Genomic DNA, 19,310 nt, shown 5'->3' with positions numbered 1-19,310 from the left:
AGGCATACATTGACGTCTTATCTAATTTCAAGATTGATGCTAAGAAATCCGAATCACCGTCTTCCCAGCTTGCAATCAGCCACCTTTTATGGGTTGAGCTTTGCAGCCTCAACAGAAAGTAAGAAAGTGTAAACATCATCAGACAGTGAAGACATTTCACCGAACATGTACTTTTTCAGAAAACACCATCGGCATGCGTCCGATCTCTCACCTGAAGAACCACTGAGCTGTGTGTGTTGCTTGTGAAGAATCGAGTGTTTCCCGTCTTTGATGCCTGAAGGTGAGCAGAGATGCCCATATCACCATAGCCCAGGGCCACTTTCATGTGAGCGTCGTCGTCCTCCACGAGGGATCTATTAGGGAGAAGAGGGAAGAAGTCGTTATTTCAAAAGGGTACCAAAAAGATTTGTTTCCATCTCATTTTAGCTTATGGAAAGTAGGACAGATAAGTTTTCAATGTGACACGACTTAAGGTAGCCTAGTTGTTAGACAAACTGTCACCTAAAAATTGCAGGTGTGAAAGAATGAACCAGTGGGGGAGCGCGCGGCAAGGGAACACGGTTTGTTCCTGCCTTCCCAATGTGCCTTTGGATAACTTAATAAAACACCAGTTCTATTAAGGCCGCTCACTGGTCTTAAATAGGACTAGCTGCCTGTGGATTTCATGAAAACAGTCTCTTCTTGTTTAAAAAAAAAAAAAGAGATCCACATGAAATCTAAGCAGTTTTTAGAGCGAGCTTTATTAAGCAGCATGATGCAAACAGGCACTCAAGATAAATTAAATATCATGCAAGTATTTTTTTCTCCTAACCCCAGAGATGATTGTGATTCAGTTATTTCATTATTCGGAAGTCAAATGTCAGAGTTGTAAACTATGAAATACCCAAGGCTACCACTCAATCAAGCTGAGTAACTGCTGCACACTGTATTAACAGTCATAACACACCAATATGTGTAAGCAAACAAATTCAAAACACACAAAACCTTTTAAAACAATGAATGAGTGTGGTCACATTGAGAGACTCCATAATCCAAACCCCCGTCTGCCACACTGCCAGCAGGAGCCAGCAATGGGATTGTTACTTCATTAGTCAGTCTGTCCATAGACTGTTTGGTCCAAAGTGAGATATGATAGTATTGTCCAGACTGTCTTAAAATCCAGCATGAATATTAATGAACTTCTGGAGATGACCAGTCCCAGTCATACTTGCAACTGACCTTTGATATTGCGCAACTATTTGTTGGATCGCCCTGAAATTTAATGTAGCCTCAAAATGAACCTTAGTGTCACAGGTGACCTTTTCCACTCGGGCGGCTGAGGTTCAATCCTCAGCTCTTCATGTCCACATGTCAAAGTGTCCTTGAACAAGACTCTCAACCCCAAAATTGCTCCCGGAGGTCTGTCCAGCACTTTGCATGGTAGCCTGCGTTGGATAAAAAGGGCTTTGAGTAAAATTACGATATAAACACATCTCATTTACCATTAACCTTTACTGAATAAACATTAAAAAAAAGCTAAAGACCAGTTCCTCAAAGATACATTGAACACATTCATGCCCTTTGGATGATGATCCATTCAGAACGGTCCACGCCAGCTTTAAACTGGTGGCTCCCTCGGGCTAAAATGTCTACAAGATACATCTCAATGCAACAGACACTGCCAAAAATTTGCATGAATAATTTGGAAATGGTTAAGCCATTGAGAACGGCCTTCCCTCTTGCACCATATCCAAGACCAGCGCGGCATTATCTCATGTTGTTTGCTCCATGCGACGCTTCTGTATTTCAGGTGATAATGAATGTCGTAGCCTCCAGGAGCCGCCAGCGAGGCTTTACCACCAAAGACATAAAAAGTGCATCACGGAAAAATGTCCTTATACGTATTTGAAAAAGTAAGTAGGAGGGGGAAAGTGAAACGAATGTTTCAAGTTCATGCTTGAAGGATATGTCGGCAGTGCATAAAAATTGAAATTGTTGCGCGGAGACTTATTGGTAAACACCCCGCGATGTTGCCTTTTTTCACACAGTCTTCTCAAGACTTCTGCAGGATACTGACGGGTCGGGAAGCGTTCCCCTTCAATAAACTACACAGCTCCGTGATGCATCGTCTCTCCGAGTTAAACGAGGACATGAAATGAAAATAAACTATTTCGAGATAGCTGCACTGCTTTGAGAAGATCATTCGCTTTAAGAAATACTGTGACTAAAATATGAAACCATACGCAGTCATTATTTCTCAGCTTTCAGTGCTTTGGGGCTGAAATTTTTTTTACTTGGGAGACAAAACACTGCTAATGATGACTGAAGTAAATGAAAGTTGTTTTTCTACACAAAACTGTGTTTAGAAAGTCTTTACCAGTCTTCTATTAAGGAAAAATAAAAATCAACACTGTGTGAACATGATATTGTGGCGCTTCTCATTATGTGGAGTCCATTTCTTAAATTTTTGTACACAAGGACAGCCGAACCAAAACTGTGTAAAAGGATAAGGAGCGCCGATACAACTAAGGACCCTCAACATGTGATGTAATACGGTGCAAAGTCCTTAACTGCTCTGTACAGAATGAATGTGGAAAGATGGCGAGTGTGACTCAGAGCCCCAAGGATCTCTCGGGATATGGACACATTTTGTGCAGACAAAACTGACATTAGAGAATAGAGCTCATTTGGGTAAAAACTTACCTTAAACTGTGGGTCAATAAACATCAGCTGAGTATTTGTCACGGCATAGTGGTCTCTGTAGTTTATATAACAAGCGAACCCTGTGCATTGCTCCAAACTGGACGCACCTCTTTCTAAAGTGAGACAGCGGTGTCGATAAAACAGCTGACATTGATGTTTAAAGTTGAACAAACCAATCGGAAGCGACTCATCTCTTACTGCGTTTCTAGAAAAAGCAGGGCGCAGCTGACTTGAGGCACACGAGGATTCTTTGAGTAAGATGATGAAGTTAATGTCAACAGCACAACAATGACTCATGACTAATAATGGGGGCGATTTGTGTAAAAACAACAACAACAAAAAGTGTCATAACCTACTTTGTTTCTAACGAGAGGTGAAGCACACAGAATATCTACAAACCACAATGGTCAACTAAAGATTAGCATTTCTCCCACCGAATGAAAACACGGCTTAAAATATTACAACTACTCTCAGTGCAATAAACTGTATGGAGATGACAGAATACTCAATGAATGTGACATCGGAGGCTTGAAAAGTGTTCATTTCCAGATGAAGATTGGCCTGCTTTTGATAAAATATTCTTTTACAAAAATGCCTGGCTCAGCATAGCAGTAAATTTGTGTCTTCAAACAGGCCCATGAAGCAGGCAACACTTGTCAGATGTGGAAGACTAATGGTTTTTGGGTGGACTATTTATATAATGAAGTAATTCAAAGTCCTTGTCTGGCTGAACACTTGATTTTTTTTTTGTGGTTAGCAGAGTGGTTTTACCATTTGTAAGGAAATGTTTTCCAGCGCTTTGAAGGGACGCTACTCTACATTTTTGAATAAAACATAGTTTTTAGATGCACTTAAAAAAGGTTAAGCAGGTTACTGTCAACGCCACAATATTCTTCTGCATGTCTGAAAATAACGTATTCATTAATGTGCCAGATTTGACCTTTTGTGATCTGATATTTTTAACAAATTTTACTTCAACTGAAAGAGAGTCTGTCCCTTCTCCTCTCTATCAATAACAATGAGATTAAAAAAAAAAAAAAAAAAAATGATAACAAAGGTGAGGCTATGGACATTTAATATTCTTTTCAAGGGCAAGAAATAAAAAAAAATTCCTTAAATAACAGAGAATAATTTTTTTTTCCAGTTGGACTCATTCTTCTGGTCTGTTATTTGGTTTGTACACGAGTTCCATAAAGACCAGGTAACATACTATGGCACATCTGATGAGAGAAAATGCCAGTAAGTTATCATGGATCATGTGATATAAGAGAAATGCACAAGATCCTTTTTCAAATACAATTTAAGAATGGAAGTGAAGTATAATAGATGTCATCATCGGGACATAAATTTGGCCATGAAGGTTCAGTCAGGTCACTGGCTGAATCTACCATCTGTACCAGGTAGGGCTCGGTAACGATGTTTGATACTGGTGCCGATAACTTGACTTTGATACCGGCTCATGAATGATATTTTTTATGCCAATTTAAAAAAATTAATTTTAAGAAAATTACATTACACATAACGGTACCCCTAAACGCCACACATGGAAGTTTTTGCTAAGACACTACAATTTTCTGATTTAAAATGAAAACTTCAGTAATAAGCATTTTTTTTTTTATAGTCGATAGTGAAGCCATTCAGTCGCGCCATAAAAGTATCAACGTTCAGTATCCAGCCTCAGTGGCAGGTTAACGATTTGTAGGGTTTCTGTTATACAAATCCAAATGCAAATCTCCATCATTCAACCATGAAATTAAGAAAAACACAACAACGTGGTCACTTCAACAAGGCCCACCATTTACCAAAGTAAAATAAAGCAATGATTAGCGTTTCCATATTTGGATGTATTGCTGCTAATGCCATGCTTTAGACTGTGGAAAAAAAAAAAAAAAAAAAAAAAAAAACATTTTACGAGTGCAGAAAAACGTTCTTTAGACTGCTTTGTTCAGCAGAGAATGGAAGTAAAACGCCTACTTGGGTCTTGTGATGTTTTTGATGAACACGTATAGTATGAAATTGAAACAGTCACCCTTTAATAATTATCTTTAAAGTTTCTGTTGCAAAGTAATTGATTAACTTTACGAACTGCATGAGAATGTCAGGAGTTGTTCTTTATGTCATAGAAAAAAATTAAATAAAACAGAAAAAGAACATCATGCTGGAACTGCAAAACAATATTTATTTGCAATGATGTGAGGCACAAATATTTAGGGTCACTTGGAGGTGAGAATAGGAAGTTAGCTCCTAAACTATAACACATTTCAGTCTGGCTTTTGCTGCATGAGCTGCTTTTATAAAAGTCATTGATGTTGAAAAAACTGAAAGTTCTGCACTTTTACATTTTAGTCTTACTAAAATAAAAGTTCCATGGCCAGGAATTGTGGGATGAAAACTTTCCCTCTTAAAAGAAACTTCACTTTAGGACTCTGAAACACTGAGCCGACCTTAAAAGCCGACAAAGGCTGACTGATCAAACGTTTTGTGTCACCTCACCTCGCATCGCTTCACATCTTTGCACTTGAACACACCACGAAGTCTTCAGCCGACTAACAGTCCACTGCAGACTTTATTTCCAAGACTTTAACGATTGGGCAAAGACATCTTGGATATATATGATGGAAAAACATTAAGAGAAGGTGAGATTGAATCGGACTGTCAGGCCTTTCACATGCTGAACTGAGGAACACTTAGGGAGACCAATGAGGATACATAAACAGCAAAGACTAAACTAAGCACAAAAACATGGAGATTTCTACTACAACAATAGGTAAGGAAAACTAGGTAGAAAGCTATGATCTGGCTGCATGTGCTCAAGGTGTGGTGCATAGGAACCTCGATGATTTTTAATCAAATACAGTACCATCTTTAAAAATGACGATGAGAGGAAGGGATCGGTAAGAAGGTACATTTTACAAGAACATGATAATGGATCACGTCTAGCAGGAGTTTGTGAACAGAAGTACCACTAAACGCTGATGGCTTAACAGTAGTCACAGTCACACCGACACAGAGCACAGGCGATGTACAGGTACATTTACCCCGTCAGGTGGCAAGTCGGACAGGCAGCGAGGACAGAGTGGGTAGTCCAAACCACAAAGGAGTGTTGGTGGCTGCCGGAATGAAACAACAACAACAACAAAAAAAGACAACAGCTACAGCATCCCACATAAAAGTTTTGCTCTTCCCAAAGACACCAGAGAACAGGGACTGAATCTCTAGTTGTACCCGTGACCAGTGAGAGTCGGAGGATAATGATAATAAACCACTGGAGCAGCTCTGCACTGACGAGTGCAAAAGTCATTTATTAAACATCAAAAGAATATTTCACAAACTATTAGCCCATGAAATGCCTACTACCAAGGCCAATTACAGTTTCTGTTTAGCATTTCATTTTTGGTTTTTTTAACTTCTTAATTCAATGTTTAGCTTTACCTGATGGATTGGTAAATATAATGTTGTGGAAAATGTATGTTTAAAAAGGCTTTTATGAGTTTAATGAGACCCCAATTTCACAGCTTAGTTTAATATTTAGCAATAAACTGCAGCACGTTTAAACTTTTAAACAAAATGACGATGGATTGGATGGATGAATATAAACTTTCATATTAAGCCATGTATTGTGTGATCCTGCTCATCTCCTGAAGGGGATACTGTTGTCAGAAGCTTTGCATTAGGAGGAATTGAAATGATCAAAGAAAGCTCTTGTTTCATGTTTTCCATTCCAACAGCTTAATGAAATGCACTGACCACAGGCTGAAGTAATAGATTATAGATTAAGATAAATGTTTTTGGATTTAATAAAAAGAACTAAACTTGATCTTATGCATTATATTTTAGATTCCCAGTTTGATTATTAGCACATGGTAGTATCTTAGATCCCCTGTTACGTTATAGCTGGATGGCACATTGATGGCACCAATTCAGTTAGAGAACAATCATCACTTGTGTGGATATGGCACAAAAGAAAGCTTTTATCTTGAGGTTCTGTGAGTGCAGCAATCGCTCGAGTTTACGCTACAAGTCATTTTACTCTCGCAGCCTCATTCATTTCAAGGCTTTTCTTACCAAGACGAGCACAGGAAAACATATTGTTAACTATAATGAAAAGAACAAGAAAGAAGAATGTGACGCTACAGATCCCGCTTTAATATCAGTGACACTTTCATTGAGCAGCAATGTTACATTCATTTGCGTCAATTTCGGTTTTGAGAAGAGCCAAATAAGAGAGAGATAAAATGAAAATATTGAGAAGAAGAGAAGGAAGTTGGAGGATTGAAAAAGAAGTAATGAAGGAACAAGGGTGGCAGTCTGTGCGGTCCCTTCATCAGTGGAAAGCTTAAAAACATCCTTCCACAAGTGACAGTTCAGGAAGCTAAAGTCAAGTTGGCTTTTTGCCTGGTATGACAGAGGAAAGGTCTTAAAAGATTAATGAGTGTGGCTTTACTGCCTCGTCATGCTTAGCTATGCATTGATAGACATTTTATTAATCTCATCTATTTGAGGTCCTCAATAGCTGTAAGACTCATGTCATGGTTTCTGGAGAAAAATACCTTCAAACTTGGATGGTGTAATTTACCAGATATTACATTAGCACACATATTAAAGGATATGTTCACATTTTTTGAAATAAATCACATAAATTTCATTGTGCACCTGAGCAATGGCTTATTAGTGGTTAGTATTAAAACCGTAATGGGGACTAAAAAAGAGAACAAGTTACTAGATATGATAAAGACTGATATGCTGTGTGATTCAGTCTGTTATCAGACACAAGACTTGTGTCCATTGCCGAGTCCGGCTTCAAAATGACCTCATACATACAAGAGAGAAGTACGAGCTCAACAAAGCCAGAAATCCCAAATATAAAGTATGCAGTGGCAAAGAAAAATTGATCGCAGCCCACTTTTGACAATTTTTTCTCCAACTTTGTTACAGAGCCATTACAAAATGTCACTACATTTTCCTACTTGCTACAGTTACAGTGGATTAATGCGATATATTGTTTTACCAAGAATACAAGAACAGCATGAGAGTAAGACAATGTGGTCAGTCTATGCTAAATAACCCATAATGAAAGTGCAAACACATTTTTGAAATATTTGCACATTTATTAAAAATCTAAAATGTAAATCTCTCATTTACAAAAGTATTCATGTCATTTGCTGTGACCCTTCAAATTGTGCATCCAGTTTGCTTTAATAAACCTTTTTCATGGCAGACATTTCGACACTGTTGGAAAAGCAGAAGTGTATCAATGATAGCTGTGTCCCACTTAGGGGAGGTCCTACTGTTGTTCATGTGGGTTCACTGTCATGGCTTACAAATACAAAACTGTGGCGAAGCACAGATCAGGGTAAAGGTATAAAGCCATTTCTAAAGCTTTGAGTGTTCCCAGGAGCATGGTGGCTTCAATAATTGTGAAAAGGAAGACGTTTGGAACCACAAGGACTCTTCCTACAGATTCAGAAGTCCTCTGCAGAGATACGTGCTGGGAGGACAGCCCTCTCAGCAGCACTTACTCAAGCAGGTTATTAAAGTGAAGTAGCTAGATGGAAGCCACTCTTTTTGAGTAAAAGGCATCTGACAGCCTGCTTGGAGTTTGTCAAACAGCATGTGAAAGACTCTCGAGAACATGAGGAAAAAGATTCTCTGGTCTGAGAAGAAAATCTGAACTCTGCAGGCAGACCTACAAACACTATCGCTAACAAACACCAGATAGTGCTCATCACCAGCCTCGTGCCATCCCTATGGTGAAGCATGGTGGTGGCAGAACGATGTTTCTGGAAGGCAGGGGAAGTAAAACTGGTCAAACCTAAGGGAATGAATGCAGTCAAACAGAGTTCCTTGAAGGAAATCTGCTCCAAAGTACAAATGAAGGGTCAATGTTCAGCCAAACCATTCAGCCGGGACGACCTTGAGAGGCCCGGGCCAAAGCTAAGATTTAAACCTCATACAAAGCCTGTGAACAGACTTGATGACAGTTCAGAGATACTTTCCATTCAATTTGACAGAACTTGAGAGGATTTGCAAGGAAAAATAGGATAAATTGTCCAACTTCATATTTGCAGAGCTTGTAGAGAATAACCCAAGACTCCAAGCTTGATTTGCCACCAAAATTAACTTCTGCAAATAACTGAATATAAGGGTCTGAATGCTGTTGAAAATGAGAGACTTTAGTTTTTGATTATTATTTTTTTAACACATTTGGAATTTTTTTTTTTTTTTTTTTTAATCAGAAAACATGTTTTCACTTTGTCATTATTGGTTATAGACTGATTGGTGGGCAAAATGGAATTTTATCCATTTAAAACTAAATCACAACACAAGAAAATGTGCATAAAGTGAAGGCAAATAAATATTTTCAGAACCCATTGATTGTGTGCGTGTGCGTGTGTGTGTGTGTGTGTGTACCCCAATAGAAAGATCACAAGACTCCTAGAGTCTGGCTGCTGCTCTCAGAACATACGCTCCAGCAGCTGAATCCAAACCACAAACATAAAAGTAGAAAGGCACAAGTAAAGGTGACGAGGTGCACGGATGGAAACAAAACAAGGACAACCATAGGAGCACCTCTGAAGTGAGTCGGGAGAGAAATCCCATTTGTCCTAGTAAGCAGAGAAATCAGAGACACCTATAGTGAAGAGTCTTCTCAACCACTGAGCACAGCTCTGCATTAAAGCTAAATGTTGAACAGCTTTTAGTTGTGAGGAGAAAAAAAAAAAAAGATGCATGTGCTCAAGTACTGTGTAATGCAATTCAATCCAAAATAATGATACATTCCACTTCCATAAATTGAAAACAAGACATTTTAGAAACACCTTCCAGTATAATGCAACACGATGCATGAGCATCACAGACCGGGATCAAAGCCTCAGAAATGACTGTGGCAACAACACAATGACACACTGCTCTGGCAGTAGTATTATTTAACTAAGGCCCTATTTGCAAATGTAAAGGATAATGTAGGATAAAGGATAATATCACAGAGATGCCTACTGCTGCAAATGTTATCTATATGCCACTTTAAAAAATAGCTTGCTTATATATTACCATACTGAACACATAATATCAAATACCGAATCTAACAGATTGCAGCATGAGCCAAGCCATATGATTATCCAACGGCTTACTGCATTTTAGTCTACAAACATGCTTAGATTGAGCTGCTACAAATTTCTATAAGCTTTTTTGTTTTCCTTGCAGCCACAACCTCTATTTTATTTTCTTCCAACTCATTGGAAAAAAAAAGCCACAATTGAGAGGAAAATATTTTTCAACATTTCAGAGAACTAGTTTCAGGGTTTGTTTCCACACACCACAAAGGTAGAGAAAAAGAGGTAGTGGCACAGTGTACAAATTGTCTTTTGATACCATCTCGATTCCATCAAACAGACCTTGGTGAATCTAAAATGTGATGGCTGGTCTGGTGGCTAGATTGCAACATGAAAATGTGAATACATTTATCATCATAATCAATACAGCCATTTTGAATGCACCAACATACAAAAAAAGCCTATGATAAATGGAATTTCTTTTTTTTTCCAATTCATGGTTCCAAGGAACACGTTAGCAGACCATTTCAAACATCTATGGCCCATGGTCATTTCTTTAATTAATACTTTGGCTTAACTAACTGAATAATTACAGTGTGCCGTTAACAGACTCAACAGTTGCCCTTTTAAGTGCTTTCAATCACAGACTGACTTCTTATTTCAAATTGTAATATCGTTGAACCTGCACATTTTAATTGAACAGTAATTGAAAAACGAATTGCTGTAAAAGGAAAATAATATATATATACTAAATATATATACATAAATATATATATATATATATATATATATCTTAAGTAAGTATGACCAAATCAGGAAGGAAGATAAAATGGGCAGACAGAACGGTCCGTGTCCGACATGCCGACGGCGGAATATGAAGCCGCGCAGAGAAAGGAACAAAGTTGCGGCGCACACGCGACGTGACGGACATGTCTTCAGTGGAAAATGCGGGACAAGCCATCCATGATCTCCAGATAATTGCTCCAATCACTGCTAATAATCTTAGCAGGCACTGCCTGCTATAATGAGTCTGTAATTATACTTTCTAATCAAAGAGCACTCAGGTCAAGGCCATTCATTAAAAGGACGGGTATCTAAAATGGAGTTTCCCAAACCCATTTTTAACCTACACTACAAGTGGTGAAGCCAAACGAGCTTCATAGCATGTTTGCTTGTGGGCGGAGCAGACAGTCTGTTAATAAGTATGTGGCAAATGCTAAATCAACCTGAAGGAGGCTGCTAGAGGCAACATGACCCAGCAAGACCCAGTTTGTGTAAGCCAAAATGACAACTACCACTAGAATAATATTAATTTTTAAAGAAAGCTTGCATGAACCTTTTTTTTTTTTTTTTTTTAAGGAATATAGACAACATAGATGACCATTGCAGCTCTGTGGAATTATTCAGCATATGGCGGCTAAGCAGGCGACATGCACCCGAGGACTAAATCCAGATCCTCAACAGAAAGGCAAGAGATGTGTCAAAGCAATACAGAATGAGAAGCGTCAGCATAATATAACCTATATACTCAGGGGGCATTGCTTTGCATACAAAGGAGCTTAACCTGTCACTATCTAAACGGGGATGCACGATGAATTGCAGGTCCTGCCACAGTCGTACGGGTCAGCAATAATTGAAGTTTATTTCTATTTTTAATTCCCCTGACTGTCTTGATGTTGTGCGCCCTTCATTACATGCAACTATGTAAGCGGAGCTAAAGGTGCCAGGGTAGCAGCTTTGGTGGGAACAAACGGAGGGAACTTTATACCTCAATGAAAAAGCAAAGCAGCAAAGTGTAAAAAGATGGACCTGGCAGAGAGTAAGGTAGCTCTGATCTGACCTGCTGATAGGGTCGAGATTCAAAGTTTTCCACTTAGATAGGCATTATGGGAACCTCTGCAGTAGACTGGCTGCAGATTAGTTTTGCAAACCAGTCTTTAAACCTGAAATAACACATTTATTTTCGACCAAACGTTTGGGCTCGACAGTTGTTCCGATGTTTCCAGTTGCTTTGAACATTTTTTTTTTCTTTTCCCCCAGAAGTCACACTTTTACTTTGGGGATCCTAAGGGATTGTTTCCTAACTGTACTCCGCAGCACGTTGTGACATCTACATAGGAGCATGCTGAATCTGACATGATGCACCTGATATGGGAGTATAATCCAGTTTCTGCAATTCATCTGGGTTTGTTTTTTCATTTTTGTCAGACTAGATATACACACACCAACTGGTCAACTATTTGATGAAACTATACAGAACTTCATCCCACATCATCTTTGAGTAGGCAAGTGTGAGTATGTGTGTGTGAGATGAGCTCAGATATGACAGTTTCACCTGACTGAACACACTTGATGCTCTGCCAGCCAGACTGCCTGCGCCTCCCCTCTGGCTTTTCAATGAAAATAAATGATCCCTGGTTGCTTTTTGTGCAAAATGGCCACAAGTCAGCGGGAACTAAACATTTCTTCCAAAGGGTAATGAATTAAAAGCTCAGAAATGATTTTCTTAAGTTTATAATTCATTCAGCAGCATGTTAAGCCGCATTGTGTGTGTGTGTGTGTGTGTGTGTGTGTGTGTGTGTGTGTGTGTGTGTGTGTGTGTGAGAGAGAGAGAAAGAAGAACACATATGAATATCAAAACCTTGACACAATACTGGCCTCATTTTAAAAACAGTGACAGATGTTGCTCTCACAAAGAGGATATTCAATATTCTGTGGTTTTCAAGCAAAGAATTAAGCTCATCTAAAATGTTTAATGAAAATCATCATACATTGTTTCGCATCACCATGATCAGGGATTATCTAGCCAGGCGTTTAGAGAGCATATTATTCATTCATGTGTAATGTCTTCTTTTAAGAGCAGACTGTTTTTGTCATTCCATGGAGAAGCCAACATATAAGACACAAGTAACAAGCAATACATAATTTATTGCAATGTGCTCTTATCTATACATGAATGTGTAAGTCTCTTATTCTCGTCGCACTTTGTATTAGAATCCTACAGTGCACTGGTTATGATTTTAAATTATCCTCTGGCACATCATCTCTGGAAGAGACAAGTTAATAAAAAAAATCCTGGTTTGATTTATCTGGTGAGACCCTTAAGAATAATTCTGCTGTTTTATGTATTTTTAATTCTGAAAAATTTCTTTTGTCAGTCGAGGTTGATCTTCAAAGTTGAAGCGAATGAAAATCCACCAGCGCAAACACCCAGCTTTTACTCAGTTTAATGTCAGCTGTCAAATTGTTATTTTACAATAGATGAATTTATTCGGTTTGTCATGAAGCAGATTCCAAAGACACAAATGTCAGCTAACGGCTTATTTACCTGAGACATGAGACACGTGAAACATCTTCATTCGCAAAAATCTGTCAAACAGACTGTCAAAACTTTCATTTTACCTTTAGCTATGCAATTTAATCTGAGCTCACTGCCTTTAACTGCAGTCTCACTACTTGCTACAATAAAAGAATATTTCTAAAGAGACGAAGTACTTAAAGTAAACTCGCCTCATCCTCGTAAAGCCAATTTGCAAGAAGCCATCACGTTCAGTTAAGGGTGTGTTTAAAAATAGCGGGTGTGAAAGGGAGAACGGACCATTGTCCAAACAAAAGGACCAAATTTGGTCCAACTAACAGAGGTCGTCTCTGTCCAGATCAAATAGAATCATGGTCCAGTTCATTTGTAGTTTGAAAGCACTCTCAGTCTTTTGGACCAATTATAGGAAACTGAGGCAGAGTATCATAACTCATTAAACAATAGAAGAAGAAAAAGAAGAACTGGAAAAGAGGCAAAAATGAGCTGCGGCAACAGAGAGAGAAGGAGAGTATTTAACTACGGCAAATAAATTAAAGCTCAGCTTGAGAAATGCATGAACGGCCCAAACTTATAACTTGTTTTCTGAGAGGAAAATAAGCTCAGGTCGTAACGCCATAATAATAATAATAATATGGCAGCAATGAAATTAACCTTTTCATTAATTTGTCCCCAATTAAGCAGAAAAGGCTGCTGTCTGAATTGACGACACATCAAAGTAAGTCAAATGCACACCGATCTACAAACCAGTCAATGTCAAGTGTAGGAACACAAAGTTCTTCGGTGCTTTTGCAAAATTGCAACGTAAAACCAGTACGAACTGGATCACGTGTTCAATGTAAGAAAAAAACTTGAACCTTGTTAAGGAACTTTCAGGTGTGAAAACAGCCAAAGTCACTTATAGATTCTTAATATACAAATATGTAACAGGTTACTAAAGATAAAATGTACACGATGGGACTTCCTCTTTTGATTTTCTTTATAGGGTTGATTTTCCAGCGTTTTACCTTAATTAGATTGTTGACAAAGAGTGACAGGAACATGGGGAGAGAGAAAAGGAGGATGACGTGTGCTAAAGGTGCCTGACAGGAATCAAACAGGCATTTGCCCGCATTTAAGGTTGCTGGCTCACCAGGACGCCTCTAAGAGGTGATTACTAAAGACAGCAGTCACATATATCAAGTGCTTAGTCCTGAACCACCGTAAAATGAGGGATGACGTCCATTTCAAGGACTTTTTGTGGAGAAAAAGATAAACCCAATGACTTCCTCCTGAGCTGAAGATTATTCCATAGGCCATACTGGCAGTGAACCTTAACCACCCCTTGCTGGCATAACATTTGCACCACAGGCAGTTTTACTGGTCCATATATAGATTAGGGTGGTTTCAAAACAGGCAAGCTCATTGTGCAAACAAATCTTAATTCTTTATACATGATGTATCGTGTGTCACATATTCTAAAAACTCGCTCTCATGTGTGCTCCGTCAATCTGCTACTTATGATGCCTGAAAATGTACCCTACCAACACGCCAAGCTAAAATAGTCCCTCAAGTCAAACGGATAGAGGGCCTATAAAGAGTGACTTCTCCCTGGCCACAGGGTAACCTATAATTGGGGGGCCCAATATCAGCCTGCCTAAAAACACAGCTTACACGTTTCAAAATAGTAAGCGGTGTTGGTGGGGCAGAGCCACACTGGGCAGAGTTAAGGTGGAGTCTCAAGACTTCAATACACATCACTTGCAAGTGTGCACACGCGATGTCCTAAGATCACAGGCAGAGGCCGTCTGCAGCCACTTCAGCGCTCTTGATGTTCTCTCGTCCTTGTGACTTCACTGGAAGAGTTGTCGCAGTCCTCCAAATCACACACCGACATGCTGGTTTAAAGATCCTCTTCTCGCATTTGTACGATGCCAAGTGATGAAAATAACGTGAACATTGTGTCGAGACAATGCTTACGGTCTTTGACAAGGCCTTGATGAATGCTGGAGGCACTCACAGATAATACAAAGTAGATAAAAGCTGCTTTTATGGCACTGACACAGCATGAGATTTAAAAAAAAAAAAAAAAAAAAAAATGTGTTTTCAAATAATCTGCCAGAGCCAAAATCATACAAGCGAAAGATAATGTTCTATTAATATTAACCACCGTGAAATATAATACAATTGAGCTTACCATGCAAAAATGAACAGCACATGCTTGGTATTTAGAAATTATACAGGACATTTGAGTAAATGATAATAATTCAGACCAATGTATAGAAAAATTTTTACTGGTGAGAAATGTATTTTGTATGCGTGTTGCTGTATTTTGAAGGAGCGTCATTACATACCAAGAACTATAACCAATGATTAACAATGAGGCACACAGTCAATACATCTGCAGGATTTTTCAAATGTCCGCGGACAAGATGAAGAGTCATATGGAAATTTCAGTTCACTTATTCCACTAAATTACAAAGTAGGACATATTCTTTTCAATTTACACGAACAACTCATGTTAAGGATCCTATGCCACAGCGTTGTCAGTGAAATTTTAATGACTTGGATCACCAAGCTCTCGGTAGGTGGGACAGTCCGTTCGCCCCTCGATCACCACAACCACGGAGGTGCCCTTGAACAAAGCCCTTAACACCAAACTGCTCCAGTGGAGATGCTCAGTGGCCAACAGATGACACTGACCTCAGAGCATCCAGGAGTGAATGTGAATAGCTGTCACTGTGAGGCCGGACGGTCGAGCTAAACAACCCGAATTAAAGATTTGATTCATAACTACTATTTTGAACATTTACATATATAGGCATGTTTTGGATATCACCAGTTTCACTGAGGACATTTAAAGGAAAATGTGCAAAAAAAAAAAAAATAGGGGAAAGAGCTTGGATTTCTCCTAGTGTGAAGCAGTAATACTTAAAATAAACATTTGTGTAAAACTATCAAAATTAAGCTCTTAAGCTCATAAGTAAAGCTACATGATAACTGGAGACTGCATAAATCCAATTTTGTAAAAATCCATCCAAGTAAGCCCTGGTAGCCTTTGAATTTGCCTTTAGGCTATTAGTTAGCCAAGGTTGCCTTGAAAACCATTTTTTTTTTTTAAATCAAAAATGTTGGTTCTCACTGTCTGTAAGCCAAAGCCATGTTATCATTCAAAAAGTCAAACAAGACACTTGTCTATTTAAGCAGAGCTCTGGAAAAAGGGGTAAAGAGAGAGGATGGCGAGAGGCTGTGTGAAACACTCCCGTTCTACCCTTCCCCCTTCCTGAACAGTAGCAGATGACAATAGCTTCTAAAACCAGGGCACGCCAGACATCCTGACAAAGGCAGGCTCCTCCCAAGCTGCTGAGTCCCGGTTCCCAAATAAACATAGCCACAGGGAGAGGGCAGGAGTCGGGGATGTGCTGCTTGCCATGTCCTGGCTAGCGGCAAAATGAGTCCTTTTGCCCGAGAGCAAGGCGTGCTGCCAACGAACCAGAACATTCATGCTGGACAAGGCAAATCTCTTGACACACTACAAGGCTCAATCGCATTCTGTCTAATTAGGACTGCAACAAACAAAAAAAATAAATAATAATGCTGTTACACTAATTTACAAAAAGAAATTCCAAAAAAATATCAGAACCTAAAAAGAAAAGAAATCCATCTCCATACACATTGCTACAATTGTATATTGTGCATGCCATTGAGCTCTTACTCACATGTAGGCAGGTGAAAGAGGTGAGGACCTGGATGTCTTAAGAACTGGCACTGGGAATTTCCAGCTGACAGGAGAACCGCTTTTCCATTTCAACGGCATGTTGTTGTCACCAGATTGGTGCTACAGCAATACCAACAGCAAAGACCATGTCCACGAAAAGGTTTCCAATGCAGTCTTCCATCCCACTCTGCCCACACCATTTAAGGGGGAGGGAGAGCAGCAGCGGCACCAGCAGCTACAGAAATACACTGGTGAAGGTAGTGCGGGCTACAGTCGGGGTTGTGACTTTAGAGGCAGCACTGAGAAGCCAATAGATTGCATCCACCACGACTGCTTGCCCTGCTGCATTCACAGTTGTCTCGTGGTAGGAGGGGGAAGAAGCCCTGCCTTCCCATCACCCTTTCAGGGTCTGTGAATAGACCAGTAGCTAAGCAACAGTGCCACCTTGTTAGAGGAGTTGTGATTACAGCTCGTGGCGCGCTATGCAAAGATGAGAGATCAAGAAGAAGAAAAAAAAAAAGGAAAAGGTTTTATACAATTCCACCAGAAAGGTCTTGACAAATAGGCGTGTCACTGCTTAATGACTGATCTATTGAAAACATACCAAAACCAGTCCACATCTAGATTTGGTCAAATTGATATTAAGCTGTACATTTTTCCTGTCTTTGATGTCAAGGTAACACTTCCTACACCTGCCTCACAATACAAGCCTTCGTGTCATGAATTGATGCTTTAAAAAGGACTTTTTCTACTGAAGACCTGATGGATCACAGACATTTTTTTTAATAAACTGCCTCTGCATTCTCCTCAAAGACGTTTTGCTTCCGCTAACAATACTTTTCCGTCACTTTTTCCGTTCCCTCTGATTAAAGGAGAAAGGCTGAGATGTATTGTGATGCAGTATTGTGTTTGTAGACCGCTGCTGGTTGTACAGCTGCGGCTTCTCAGACCGAAATTTTAGCATTGACGTTGGGGAGTTAACTAGAGGAGCCAGTTCAACCAGGTTCCTCAACGACTGCTGCCGAGGTGGACTGAGTCAGACTGTAGCAGTGAATGGGATGGATGACAGAGCTGTTACCGTGACTGCAGCCGTAACCGTGGATGCGCTTCGGTCCTTAATATTATGGGCGTGACACATTCATTCATAATGGTTGTAATAGTAGCTACATGCAGGGGTTCTGCGTGTGCAGTGACTGACTTCATGTTTTGAGCATACTGAAACTGTGTGCTGTATCAGTAAAACTGTCATAACTGGTAAAAGAACCGCGAGCTCAAATCCCGTGTGGTACCACAGAGCTTTTTTTTCCTGGCTTTGGGGGACAGGAGCGGTATAGAGTAGTTACAGAACAGCTACATATATCCACAGCACCATCAATTCAACCATGTGAATGCAGTAGAAATCTGCGCAGTATCCATTTCCACAGCTTCACTCGGCACAGCTGGGAAAAGTCGCTTCAACCAGTGACTGTGACTGCGTGCTGCCAAAACTCAAGACTTTTGGGAACGGAATAAGAAATAAATGCATCATAACATCACTAAGCTCTGTATTCTCAGCAGACTGTTTCCTTTAAAAGGCAGCGCATTATAACTAGACTGGACCAACACACCCGACTGTTCATATGGATCAGCAGGGATTCAAAAATGATTGCAAGGAACACAAAACGTCTCGCAAAACCCTTTGCTATCAGGAACACAAGACTTAATGGGCGGCTACGCAAAAGTAGTTCAGGATAAAAAAAAAAAAATTAAAAAAATGTTCACTGTCACCAATTTATTTTAAAAGTTTGTCCAGTAGATAAATTCAGATCTGGTTATTTAAAAACTGCTGGTATTACTCAGTATGAACACTGCTATTACATTCAACTTCTCTGCATAATCTCTGATGGATTTTCATGTACTTTGGAAAGTATTCAAATATTTGTTGTGATGAAGGTATTAGCAAAGGCTAGAGCGCAACTCTACACCATAAAAACTCAGGCAGTCTTTGCCTTTGTCATCTTGCCCCACTTCTATCAAATCAATTTAACTTGATAGATTATTGTGAAAGAGACTACAAAAACAGCAATTTCTGATGTAATATTTAATACTAGAAAATAGAAGAAAATTGATTCTCAGTAAGAGTGACGCTTTGAGGAAAAAGCTTTGAGAAAAAAAGGGTTTAAAGTAAAAGTCCTCTTTTTTTTAATGTTTGATCTATTTCACAGTCAAAATCATCGTCAGACTGTTGCAACTGCAAGTGGGCAAGATGGCACCGTGAAGCTATTATTAGAAAAGCGGGAGCACAAGTCCGTTCTGCTGACAGATTTAATAACAATGTCCTTTTCAGAAAAGATGCATATTTGTTCCCCTAATCTGTTCTTCTGTCAGATATCAACTGCCCTGCATACGTGTACAATATGTACTCATTCTGTAACGGATGAGATGACATACATCTGTCTTATACCAACCCAATCCCACATAAACATGATGGTACTGTTGATTACTTAAACACCAACTTTAAACCACACATTTTTCTCTCCTCTATGAAGAAGAAAACCCTGTACCACCTTTATGACTTTTAAAA

At 39.3% G+C, this 19,310-nt stretch overlaps 1 protein-coding gene across 1 annotated transcript in view; it reads right to left on the bottom strand.

Moving 5' to 3' along the window:
- Positions 1-17,083, bottom strand: part of klhl13 (kelch-like family member 13) — a 31,544-nt gene extending 14,461 nt beyond the window's left edge. Inside the window, exons 1-2 of the mRNA XM_069146562.1 lie at positions 16,749-17,083; positions 212-353 (exon numbers count right to left, since the gene is read on the bottom strand). Of these exons, the coding sequence (XP_069002663.1) occupies positions 212-353; positions 16,749-16,846 (240 nt within the window). The 5' untranslated portion in view covers positions 16,847-17,083. The remainder of the gene's footprint in view (positions 1-211; positions 354-16,748) is intronic.
- Between the last annotated feature and the right edge of the window lie 2,227 nt (positions 17,084-19,310).

Source organism: Embiotoca jacksoni, unplaced genomic scaffold, assembly GCF_022577435.1.
Source record: "Embiotoca jacksoni isolate LCO1_2020_lvr unplaced genomic scaffold, fEmbJac1.0.p SCAF_13, whole genome shotgun sequence".
In the NCBI taxonomy this organism is placed as follows: domain Eukaryota; kingdom Metazoa; phylum Chordata; class Actinopteri; family Embiotocidae; genus Embiotoca; species Embiotoca jacksoni.
Note: the sequence above shows the minus strand (reverse complement) of the source record. Positions and strands in the feature narration are given on the sequence as shown.